Source organism: Anarhichas minor, unplaced genomic scaffold (genome assembly GCF_050575085.1).
Source record: "Anarhichas minor isolate MPS153535 unplaced genomic scaffold, ASM5057508v1 ptg000040l, whole genome shotgun sequence".
NCBI lineage: Eukaryota > Metazoa > Chordata > Actinopteri > Perciformes > Anarhichadidae > Anarhichas > Anarhichas minor.
In genome coordinates this window covers 12,407,501-12,421,032 of record NW_027466486.1, presented here as the reverse complement: position 1 = coordinate 12,421,032, position 13,532 = coordinate 12,407,501, and the positions used below count along the sequence as shown (strand labels likewise).

The following is a 13,532-nucleotide window of genomic DNA, read 5'->3' as shown; positions in this document are numbered from 1 at the left end:
ACTTCTTCAATTTGTCATGTGCATCTCTTTATATTTTCATTGGAAAAAAAAATAAAACCATGTATATTACCGTTTATACAATTATAACAATGCATCAGGGCGAAAGGTGTTTTAAAATGAATACCTGTAAGGTGACATTACATGCTTCCAACCATTTCTTTTTATTTGTGAGTCCCTTCACACGACAGACTATGAGCTCACACGTCTGTAAATGACAGTAACACCTGGTGCAGATTTCAATAAAATAGATCCTGAACTTGTAAAAGCAAGGGCAGAATAATATGGTAAGTACATCACATGATTTAGTTTTAAAAAGCCCACATTTAATGTTGATGTTAGTGTTGAGTAAATTGTCTAACTTCTTATTCATTTTAGTCAACATCTTGACATGCCACCTCTTCACTGCCTACTTCACGATCATTGTGTACAAGTTCCTGTTTTATTCTTTAAGGCCGGTATTTTCATGTCTCAATATAAGACCATAAAATATTGTCAAAATACAAGAATTATCATACAGTTTGAACTCTACTGGCATATTTATTATCATGTTGTAAAAAAAGTATTAATAAATATATTTATTTTAGAAGCACACAAATTCAGTTTTGACAAATTCTTAAATAAATCATTTGCAACTATTGGAATAGTCGAGGCCCAAAGGTGAAACCACACAGCTTTGTATCTTAAGTATTAATATATTCACATATTTAGGATTTCTCATCTGATCTATGATGATATATTTGCATTGCATTAGAAGGTATTTTATGATATGGCTTATGCACTTTTACACATCCTGCAGTCCCATAATTCCACTGTTTGTTGGGGGTTGAAGGAAGTGTATTGGAAATGTAAACGTTAGCGTCCATCATTGTCAGCCAAAGGTGTGTAAAAACCACAATATTCCTAATGAGTTTGTTCTGTTGTTGCTGAATAATGCTGAGAAATGCAAAAGCTTACAATGAAATCCAACACAGGGCGACATGTTCCATAATTTTCGTTTAAATCCCTTTGTCTGACTTTCTGCTGCTGTACAGTAATAACAAGCCAGCCTGGGGCTAATGGCTCTCTTGTTTGTTGGTTTTGTCTCGTCGTGTTCCAGTGGTTCTTTCTCTCTGGAAGGATGTCAGCTCTCTGTGCCCGGCCATCCCTGAGGACGCTTGATGTCATCTTGTCTACCTGATCATTACACTACCTACTCTTCTCCACAATGCTGCCCTCTCGCTGCACCGGCACTTGAAATGCTTGGCTGGCCTCTTCTCTGAAACCATCGTGAAATTGTGTGCTAAAACGCTGCGGACTGTTCCTCCGTCCAGCCATGTGTGCAGGAGCCAGAACAAGATTCCTCCACTCGGACGACTGCTGCTCAGTCAAAGGGAAAACACACAAAACACCCTTCAGCCGCCTGCCACCGCTCACAGCTTGTATTTGATTTATTGATGTTTGCAGTGAATGCTATTTTGCAGCAATGTCCAAGCACATTTAATTTGACACATAGCACGTTATTAAAAAAAAAAAAAGAAGTTCCTTTTGTATTTTTCATGCTTTACTGTACTAAACAAGTCCGAGGTGTCACAGTAGGAAATGCACAGGGGCCATTAATAAAATGAATGGATGGCTGAGTTCCATTTAGCTGCTTCAGTTTCAGGGTCCTGCTGTTGGGCTTGCTGGCTCACTGTCACTGCCATTGTAAACATTAGTGATGGCTGTCCTTTTACCTGAAAGCAGGAGTCGCTGCTAGAACAACCCAACCACGACGCTGATAACGCAAAGAGTCTGTCGAACCAAACCAAATATTCCATCGATCATCATTCATGACAATACTGACACACTTTGTTCTTGAACTTCAACAAAACGCACTTCGAGTGACTGTGTTTCACACGCAGTTTAAACTGTGTAAATGATCCAGATAATGAAGGAATAAACAACACATGTGAAAATGATGTACTCTGCATATTGTAAGCTTTAGATACATTGTGGAATACCCTTTTTTTTCCACAAAAAGAGGTCTTTTGATGTTGTCCCCCATCACTTCTAGAAAGCGCATTAGGAGAGTGGCCGGTATGAACAGGGGGAATGATCACAGCAAGCAAAACCGTTTTAAATGTCCACATGAACACCTGACTACTGTTCTAAGGCAGACTTGAAAAGTTGTGAACCTATCCTTTAATATATATTTATAAGGTTCTAATATACATACCTTGTCTAGTGTGTAATATAGCAATCACTGTAAGGTTGGTAAATAAGGTTGTCAATTCACTTTTTAAACTATTTTTTGAACATTATTCCTGTTAGGTTGTCTGAACATGGCTGCAGTGTCTCAGCAGAGATCTGGTTCACGGCCGTACAGTGGAGAGGTAACACACACAGTAAAGGCCCAGTGCCCTGCTGCTGGACAGTAAGCAGTGGAGGGTGAAGTGCCTTGCTCAAGAGCAACTCAGTGGCATTTGGAGAGGGAGGGGACTCCTCTAAGTATTTCATTCCCAGGTGCTTCCAGCTCATCCGGGGATTTGAACTGCTCACAGATGCACTTCTGTGAGATGACTGGCCCAGTTCTTTTGTGTGCTTCAAAATAAAAGTCCTGAAATAACTGTGCTTTGCCAGTAGTATGCCTTTTTTATTTACAGAGCAGGTTTGACATTGGGGATTGTGTACGTATATGCATTCAATCCAACTGCTTCATTAACCACTTTATTCTTCATTTACATTATAAAGATATCTATGTTTCCATCAGTTACTTTCTCTGGAACTCCAATATTCTTCATCCTGGCATCACATGTGTACTGATTTGAAGTATTAAACTTGACTCGTTTGTTTTTGATGTTTGTGCAGCTCAGGTAAATCAAAAGAATAAATAATGAGTTATCATAATGAACCAGCTGATGGAAGGCACACAACTCAACACTACAAAACCCACCATTTACAGTAATTATAGTGGTGATTTAAACACTTGTGTAGAGGAAGTAATACCACAATGTTAAATTACTTCATATAAGGAATACATTTGGGGGGGGGGGGGGGGGGGGGGATTTACGGTCACAGGTAAGGGCATTCATTCTGAATTAAATTCCAGAGTGTATTAATGAGTAAGTATGTGAGCTGGTTTTAATGCTGCAGGCTTATTCTACATATACTGCTGTGTGGTTTGAACTACAGCAAGGCGTCGTGTGTTTTGTATGTTATATCTTATTCCAAGTAACTTAACAACTGCTGTCACATAAATTAAGCAGAATGAGGAGTGCAGCATTTCCCCTTGAAGTCTCACAAAATTAGGAAGTGCAGTACTTGTGGAAATATACAGTTTACTATACAGAATATATATAAATATGTGTGTGTGTGTATTTTTGTATAAATACACCCACAATTATGTTATTTGCATTACATAATGTTCAATCTAAATATGTTGTATTCAGTATTTGTAATAAATACTTCATCAAGTTGTGATGAAAAAAAATTATAAAATGATTGTAAGGTGGCATTTATTTTATTGAACATCGTGGAGTCAATTTGTACATTTTAAAGCAGCAAACTTTGAACAACGTGCTGTACAGGAAAGTTAAAAAGTCATTTACATCATTCAAAATGATAATAAATACATTGTAGAAATACAAAAAGCACAGTACAAAGAAATACGTGATATTAAATAGAAAATAAACAATCATGTATTGACATTGTTTGCAAAAGTAAAAAATGTAAGGTTTAAAAATGAATATATGACAATGGTGATAGCAGTGGAAGACCTGGCAGTCAGCAACAATGAAAAATACTCGGGACTTTAACTGAGGCAACGGACAGAAGAACTGAGGGGCCCAGAGGTCAAGTGGGGCCCAGGGTTGTGTGCCTTGCTCAGGTGTACTCAGGCGATGGCAGTCATGAATTTGATACTACTAATTGTCGGCTGAGTTTCTTCTCTGCGTTGGTCAGCTGATCAGACAGTGAAACAAGGATGCACAGGTATCAGTGGTGGTTTCGTGGGGATATTGATTGTATTTGTCATGAGTTGATTTCATCCCTTAGCAAAGGACAATGGGCTCTGACGGGAAGTTTGTTTGTGCTGCATCGCCTTTGTGTGGATGACAACATGGTCGACGAACTGTATCTGTGACTGCAGAAGACAAATAAGTTGAAAGGTTATTGCTTCCATCTCACGCATCACAAAGAGCATAAAGACTGAATGTGATACATAATACAACAAAGTCAGACGGTGCATCGCTCCTAGCAAGTCCACAGAACAGATATGTCACAGAGAAGCTCTTATTTGTTATTATTCTTTTTTTCCATTCAGTGAAGTTAGCTCCGAAACACATTATAAATTCACCACAGGGCACAAACACATGATGGGCACAACTTGCTACACATTTTTTACATCCTCTTTAGACAGGAAGTTAATTTGGCAACTTGAATTGGTAAAACGCATTGCTGCCACATTGTTGCTCTTTGATCATCACGCATGCTGATTGAAGCATGTCTGAAACAGATGATGGCCGGTTGTTATGAGGCTCAAAGCCCCAGGATCCATTTGCAGTGCTGGCATCTCAAGCACCGCATGTTCATCCTCTGAAGAAGGTGAGACAATCCATTAAGTGAAAGGCATAAACACTCAACTCTGGGAACCTGATTGTAGGCGCTGTCCCCCATCCAGCCCATCTGACTGCAGCGGACTGTGGGTTTTATACAAGACAATTCAAGTCCTAAGATGGAACATTGAGAAAGAGAAGACAAAGGGAAATAAGACCGTAAGGCAATTTGCAGATCATAACACAGCAGCAGAACTTTTAATAGAAGAGCTCACAGATGTAAGAGGCAGAGCACTTTGAGACCAGTTGCTTTTGAGTATGAATTATCATGCATTGTTGGTATAAATTCACCTGCAAGAAATAGCAAACGTCCATTAATTTTAAACTAACCACATTATCTGTATCATCAAATTGTTAAATTTTAGAATTACAATTCAGCTCATGACATGTTCTTCATATGTAATCTGGTCTTATTCTTTGAGCAGCACAAATGTGTTGAATGACTGGCGAAACGTTTACGTTTAGAACAATGATATTCATATCTCTGATCGGCCACATCAATTGGGATGGAAGGTTTGTTGCTTAGATTTTCGGCACAATGTCATTAAAATGTGACATTGAATCTAAAATACCACAAGCATCGACTTGAACAAAAGCAGTTGAATGAGCAGATCTACCAAAAATACAATATTGATCCAGTAAACAATAAGCATTGAGTCGCTGTTGTCAGTGACAGTTTCAGTCCTTTACAAACCGAGCAATGAACACCTCATGGGCTCTGTTATTATAATCGTTATGTTTTCCATATTCGCTTAAAGTCACCTTGTGTAAAATTCAGTTCTTTGTATGAGCAGCAGTGTCTGTGAGCCAGTGTGTTAGCCAACCATAACACGAGGGACATAATGCAGACACTGCAACTAAACTCTTGTTTCAGGAAGGTATTAACATCCCTTTAGATGTATAACATATTAATATGACAGCATGAGAGCAGCTCAACTGCTACTTTTTGAAGAAATATTTGTTTCCAGACTGCAGCACTGAAACAAGCGTTGCTGGGTCATGGCATAAAACTATTTAATGGTCACCAACTTTTTTCTCTTGCACATCAAAGCAGGTCCAATGATGATGTATGCATGTTTTTATATATATGCCCCCCCCCGTCCGTAATGTACCAGAGTTTGCACACCAGTGAGAGCAGGAGGACGCTGAGTGAAACAGTCCTGCTTGAGACACATTTAGTTGTTAATAGCTCTCAACAACCTCTTTTTTTTAACACTGACTGTCACATTGCTTTGTCATTGACTCCCATGGAGATAGTTAGAGTATCCGCTGTTAGAATATTAGTGAATGATGTACACTGAATACACCTTAGATGTTTAATGAACCTATGAAAGGGGTTTCCTCGTGATACGTACAGTACATCATTAACGTTTAAATGTGGATTTTGTGACCCTTCTATACGTTATAAACCCACTCCGCAGAACAAAGTGACCCAAATAAAAAGCCAGAGTGATTTTCTGTAGTCTTTTATTTCATCCACCATGATATTTATTTTACATGGCTGCAGTGGTGGAATACTAGCAGACAGGTAGAGAAAGGTACCTGGGAAGAAGAAGAAAAAAGCCTGCTCTGTCTGAGCACTCTACCTGATCAGATCGTGGCAGTCTCCCTGTGTACTCTGCAGACTCTGCTGTTTTCCTAATCTCAACATTCAGCAAAGTCAAGAACCTTGACACTCACTGCTTTTTCACAGAGACGGCTCTAAACCGGCTGCTGTTCATCTGCAGTGCTTTAAACTCAGACCTGCAGCTGGCACAATTTTAAAGAAGTGCACTATCAGCGTCTCCCACAGCAAAACACTGTTGCATGTTTTGTCTTGTCCAAAGATGCGAGAATGGAAATGTTTTTTTTTTCCCCACGTGAGACACTTTTCACTGAATTTTACTAATAGAATCTTAGTATTCAGAAAAATGTCACAATGGAGCGCGTTACTCAGCCTTAGCTTCACCTCAGTTTCAGTCTGATAGGAAACAGGAAATGAGCCAACAATCTTCTACATCTACTTACGCTTGAAGTTTGTGAAAATGACCTTACATGGAGACATGAAAACTTAAGCAAATGAGTTCTGTATTGTCTCTCAACTGTGTTTTAACTGCACAGGAAAGAAGAACTCTGTAGGAAAAGGATGCCACCTCAGAGTGAGTTGTAGAAGAGCAAATCAAACAATACTGATATGTATTTGCTGGATACGTGCAAATGCTTTAAATGATGCATGTCATACAGATGTAGAATATGAAGTATGATACTTTTGTGATCAGAGGTTTACCAGTAAATTCGTCCCCTTTAATTTGCACCCCCTAACTTGTGTCTTCTTCTTCTTTACTTGTGTATTGTCCCTGTCAATTAAATTCTAAGGTTACCGCCAAATGAACATGGAGAATGTTTTGTATAGGATCCTGACAGACAAGGGCACAAATTGTAGGCAGACAGAGGTGTTAATTATTCCAGAAATTAAATAAGCCATCTACATATTGTGAATACTTATTTTGATTTGACAGTTTGATTATTTAAATCAAACTGACTTGTTGCGGAATGTTGTAGGCATTGTAGTTTTTTTTTTTCTGTATTAGCCGCACAAATGACTAGTTTCTGCTTTCCAATTGGATACAACAACAGAGAATCTGATTTGTATTCATGTTATAGATGACATGACAGAAGACGGAGATGCTCAGGGACGGTCTTTGTCTCTTTCCTTAAACTCCGCAGAAAACTGTCATCAAGCTGCAGCTCTTCTGTGTCTTCCTTGTTTAACCCGCAGAAACCGGTGTGTGTTAGTCAGCTCTCAGCTCACCGGGTTTTCCTCACGCAGACGGGAGGCTGATCGGAACAATGCTCTGCAGACGCTTTGTCCCACTGAGTCAACTTGTGGATTTGCTGTGTGGATTCTCTCTGGTTCACACAGCACTGTGCGCTCTAATAAACCCTTAACTCTTGAAGATATCTTAATGACAATTTGAGATGTCCATATCTGTATTCCCGCAAAAATAAAACATTAAAACAGAAGAATTCCAGGAGCAGATTTTGAAATATTAATATCTGGATATAATTTTGATGTGCAGATTAGTTGGAAGCTGTTTGTTCCTTTCCTGTGTATTATTGTTTTCTACATCACCGGCCTCATCAAAGTGACCAAAACTCTTGCAGATTTACACATTTCTTTCCCTCCCTTCTCCCTCCTCTTCCATCAAGTCCAGCATCCCTCCACCCCCTGCTGGTGCCTCTTTCTAACCCAATGAGGCCCCCTACAGGTGCAAGCTCACTGATGCTGAACTGAGCAGGTGCATGAAGATGGGAGCCTTTTATTTTGTCATTTGACCCATTTTGCAGTGCTTTGCATAAACTTCTTCTCCGCATGAGGAGACGATGGTGCTCAGGCACTTTGCAGCCTGGGAAGTACGTCTACCTAACGTGCAGGACGTGATAGGCATGTGAATGATAGAAGTGAGTGGATGCTAGATTAGAAATATTGGTCATCAGACACCACTGATTTTCTGTTTCACTGTGTTACTAGGTGCTCCAATAGGATATTTGTTGTCAGTTTTTGTTAGATATAAAAAACAAATGTAATAAACTAATAACCGTGATGAGAATGTAGTTTTTTATATGTTACTGGGGATATTTGAATCAAAGTCTTCTTTGTTGTGAAGGACACAGATTGAGCTGAGACTTTCCTTGGAAAAACTCACTTCTGCTCTATTGTTCACTTTCAGTGAAGTGAATTAATCTGCACCATATTAGTCCATTTGTCCCCCTATCCTATTGCGCCACACTGTGGAGTAACCCAGCCACTCTCCCTCTCTCACTCCCTCTCTCCCTCTCCCTCTCTATGTCTTTAAGTTTGAGATGGAAATAGTGCTCATTGCCTGTGGACTGTTTAAGTTGAGTCTAGTCTGTTTTCGAGAGCGATATGATTATGCTCTTAAGATCAATAGCAATGTAATAAACCACAAGCACGCACTTAAAAACACAGTGACGTTCGCTGGGACGTCTGTTCATTAAAAAGAAGAAGAAGAAAAAAAACACGTTGATTTCAGCAGTCGTAGTGTCATTTTGTGCTGCAATGAGAAGCAGTTGGACTGTCAGACATGTGCAGGTAAACGCTGCATGACGCCAACTAAAGACCTCTGCTTCCATCTTGTGGCAGCTTGGCGCAACGCCTCCTCCCCCTGCCTCCCCGGCCCCGGCCCCCTCCATCACTCCCTCTCTCTTTAATATCGGCACTGTGGCGAATCTAATCTGGATCTCCTTTAAGGCAATAAAACCCAGATAGCTTCCTTTAAATGAAAAGCACCGCTTATTACAGCTTTGAAATCCTCGTTTATTTGGCGATGTGCATGATAGAAAAGTGATTCATGTCGAGGTTCAAATGGGCAGGATGACGAAGATCCATGGTGTCCCAAGTGCATATTTCCTCAAGTATTGTATTCCAAGGTATATAATAGTGTTATCCACGCAGGTTGAACTATGCTGCACGCCAATATTCTTGTTTTAACGTCGCCTGCTTTATCCCTTCAAGCAGCCAAAAGCAATTTCCGATAAATCTGACCCTGTTGCTGAGCTGGTAGAGGGGTGGTGTAATTTTCTGGTGCGTTAATGACAAAAAAAACCACGGCTGCAAAGCGAGTATTGTTCGCCGTAAGAATGCATCTTAAAGGCTCTTACACGGCTGATGTTTTTTTTTTTTTATTATTATTATTTTTCTTCGGTTTGGGCTAAAACATAACGCGTCGCTGGATGCAAAATGTTTGTGGGGGTTTAACTAAATATCAGTTTGAATCTATTTGGTGACAAACTGGCTTTATATTTAGTGGCTTGCTAAAAAAATATATAAAATGCATAATAAAATACAAAAAGAAATCTCAAAATATAAAGGCACAATAAAATATGACATTAAGATATATAGGGGCTATTTTCACGAGTTAATTTCTAATCTTTCTAACGGACGTAAATCTTGGCGCGTTAGTCCACTAAACACCTGCCAATGGTTTGTGTTCCCCTGGAAAAAAAACATCTGGATTCTGCAGCATCACTTCCAGATCATGAGATTCACAATAAAATCAGAATGCAAATGGAAGTTTCAGCATTTACTTCTTACATTGATCAATCTTAGCATTTGCATATTTCTGCAATTGTTACCACGAAAATCGAATTGTTATGATATACACAACTTAGAGTACAATCCAAGGATGCCCGACCTTTAATTGGCGCAGAATGTCCATAGCAGCTCAGTTTTACATCTCAAGCCGACATAAAAAAAAACGGAATCTTATGGGGGCAAATTGTGTGAAATATATTTCCAGGAGTCTATTTTAGAAACAGGGCCTACGCATACCAGCGGGACTCATAGCAAATAAGGAAGAACACTGTCTGGTGTTAAAATAGTTTTTTTCCGCTAAGAGGAGCGACTTTTTAGCACAGACAATAAGCAGCCTTTCACTCTGGAGGACGGGGGAGAGAGGGGAAAGAGAAATGAGAAGGCTGTTGTTGGCATAGCTCTATCAAGGAAGAAGGACTCCCTGTTATCTGTGAATGGGGCTTCTTCTTTTTTTTTTTTACCAGAATAGATATAGCACGAATTTTTAATTCGTTTTTCTTTGAGAGACAACAATGCTTTATTTGAAAGCTTGAGACAATTTGGGGTTTGTGAGAGACCCTTTTCTCCTTGTCCGAGCCCAGCTGCCCATATGGGATACAACGTGTGCAGCAAAAGATCACAATGGCACCAAGTGACAGGCAGGACAAAAAGCCCAAGGATACATCTCCCTGACTCTGAACAGCACCAAGAAACTCTGTCAGTCTCTCTATCTGCACTGTCTGCAGCAGCCCCACTGCTGCTGCTCTCGTTAACATGCACGCCTCTGACATCCTGCAAAACCAGGCCTGGGCTTTTGTCTCGGTGTTGTGTCGTGTACTGTATTATGAATGATAGAGTCACAAAACTGCCTCAGCACAGGGGCAAAGTCTTGAGGGCAAGGAGCCACACAAAGGTCTGCATTTTTCTTTTACTCGTGAGGGGTTTAAATGTCGGTTTTAAGACTAGTCCCATGTGTTGAGTTTTATTTCAAAGAAGCCTGAATATCAGCTAAAGTTCCCTATAATCAAAAAACCGACACAATCCTTTATCAAAACCTTTTGCAATTCACTTCATAATTGCCGTCTCATAGCTCATTTCTCCTCACACTTCACAATAACTGTGGCATAAAATTAGCACGCTCGAAGCAACGCTATGTATTTCATGTCCACCCACAAAATGTAGCAGGAACCCAAAAAACCCACAAGCAAACAGCTGATTTATTTGACCTATACAGGCTCAACCAGTGGTGAAACACAAAACCTTTCTGTCGGGGACAAATTGAGTCTGTGTCGCCCACAAAAGCAGTAGCCCCTTGAGACTCAATTCTGTAAATAATTAGCAAATCTGCCCAATTTGGCTGTTTGTTCAGTGATGATAGGGGCGACTCTAACATCTGTTGTGGGTGTTTTTTTTTTTTTTTTTCGTCCCGGGACAAACATGATGCATAGATTTTTCTAGGTTATCATATTTACCCAAGATATTGACTGGAGTCTGATAATCCGCAGTGCGCTACACGGATCACTGGTGAGCCATTTGTGCTCGTTTTGGTTCCACTTTAAAGAGTGTGGTGGCTAACAGAGCAACGTGGAGTTGAATGTGGAATATCGTTGCTAACCTGTTCTATGATCGTATGAAAAATTCGCTTTATTAGGCGGTTGAAGCCCATCTGAGCCGTGCGTATTTTAGTTGACAGTTGGCCGCGGTTACACAAAGGAGACTGGTGACTCATTGATTATTCCTGCTCTATTTGCAGTTTAGCGCTTAACAAGATAACAAAACATTTATTGCATTAAACGATCCCCCCCCCCCCCCCCCCCCCCCCCCCAACACACAGTCTACCACTTTGCACCCAAGGCCGGGAGTGGTTGGGGATGCTGACAAAAAGGAGAGCTTTTGACTCAAAAGCTTCTTATGTGGAGAAGCCCTCTTATATTAAGTGAGTGGATTTCGGTCCCATTTCACAAGTGACTTTAGGCTCTTTATTAGTGAGGTGTGCGGATTCAGAGAAAAATATTCTCCGGATTAAATTTGCCTAAAAAGGAGAAGACTGAAGTGCGCTGGAGATTTATTCCCAGAGTCAAGCTCCTTTCTGCGCCACAATATAGTGTTTAGCACCTCGCTTTCCATTGTGATGTCTATAGCGATGTCTTTTCAGAGATGATCACATCGACTAGGACACTTGTATAAACCAAACCCTCATTTGAGAAACACAGCTTTTTATTTTAAAGTCCTTGTAAAAAAAGTGGGATATTTAGCCATCTCCGCGCGGCTACACCGTTATTTACATATGTGATCTGACACGGCAGTCATAAGGTTTTGCCAAAAAAACACACCCTCGTTGTTTTTGAAATGTGTAACCTAAAATATAGAGGCTGATCTTCAGCTTTGCGCTCCCGAAAGCCTTCGAGCTTGCAAACATATGCCACAAAATATTTACAGGAAATAAAAACAAAAGGAAAATAGCTGCAAAGTTGCCAGTGTTTATTCATGGCCATAAATATTTTTTCGGTCCATAAAAGAAGCAAGAAATTAAAATTTCTATAATTATAAAGTGGATCGTACGTGCTGATAATAACACGAAGGGACAAAAGAAAAAGAAAAAGAGGAAAACATCTCTACAACCAACACACAACATACTTTACAAAAAAATTCACAAGAAGAGCATTGACATTCTGAATAAAATCTATAAGGGAGAGGTTCGGACCCAGTTCTCTTAACGAAAACATGTAAACACGGCGCACACATGAGCCCCGAATAAAAATGGTAGTATATATATGAGTCAAGCTGCAAAAATGAAAAGTCTTTTTGTTTTTTGTGTTTTATTTTTTTTTCTTTGCTTTGTGGTGGAACTCTCTATCGTGCCTCCAAGCCAAGTCTCTATAATTTCTCTCACCAAGTCCACTGTTGCGTTTGCACCAAGTGATGTGCTGGGAACTGTGGCGCCGCGGCGCTGTACTGCGCGTTATACTGCATGTGTTGGAGTGACTGGGCACTATAAGCCGAGAAGGGGATCCCGGCCTGAAAAGTGGCCGCCAAGTCCTGAGCTTTAAGAGTGTGACAAGGCTTTCCATCCCTGACTAAGACAGGCACGGCCACCCGCCTGGGAGAAGGGAGATGGGTCACTTCCATACCTTTCTCGGCCCGGGCTCTCTTCATCTTATACCGGTGGTTCTGGAACCAGATCTTCACTTGGGTCGGGGTGAGGCGGATCAGGCTGGCCAGGTGCTCCCTCTCCGGGGCGGACAGGTACCTCTGCTGCCTGAAGCGGCGCTCCAGCTCGTAGGTCTGCGCCTTGGAAAACAACACCCTCCTTTTCCGCTTCTTGCCGGAGTCGCTGCCGCCGCTGCTGGAAGTTTCCTTGTCGTTGTCCGGCGATTCGTCGTCCGCGGACGGCTCCGGGGACTTGGCCGAGTCCTGAGAGCTGGCGGATAGACCGTGCACTGCGGCAAGAAACGGGAGAAACACTGTCAAAATGTTATGTCTTAAAGTTTCCAGGGGACATTTTTCATCAAAAGCACAATAATCAATCAATCAAAACTTAGGATGCAAATTGATAGTGCTGCTGCGTAATAAGAACAATAACCTGTTAGTGATCGAGCACTTGTCAAAACAGGATTACAAAGAGATATGCAACGCGTCTTAAGACATAAACGCGGCCGAATAACAAAACGCAGGGTCTTATTGGCCAATTTGAAGTCTTTGGTGTAATTTTGAAGTGGAAAGCACACAAAAAAATGATTCTTCAGCCCAAATCTCCACAAGGAGAGGGAGTCAGTGAAGCATTAAAAGGTGGCATTGTCTGCTCGTAAATCCCCACAGAATGCACGTCTTATATTTCACACCGTGCTTATACTTGGAATAACTTACAGCCTCCTTGTTTGTTTGTT

General features: G+C 40.7%; 1 protein-coding gene across 2 annotated transcripts in view; it reads right to left on the bottom strand.

Moving 5' to 3' along the window:
* Positions 1-11,912: 11,912 nt before the first annotated feature.
* nkx2.2a (NK2 homeobox 2a) overlaps positions 11,913-13,532 on the bottom strand; it is a 2,289-nt gene continuing 669 nt past the window's right edge. Inside the window, exon 2 of one of the 2 annotated variants that reach the window (XM_076108357.1) lies at positions 11,913-13,109. In XM_076108357.1, coding sequence (XP_075964472.1) covers positions 12,535-13,109 — 575 coding nt within the window. In that variant the 3' untranslated portion in view covers positions 11,913-12,534. The remainder of the gene's footprint in view (positions 13,110-13,532) is intronic. The other variant, XM_076108358.1, reaches the window with a different exon arrangement.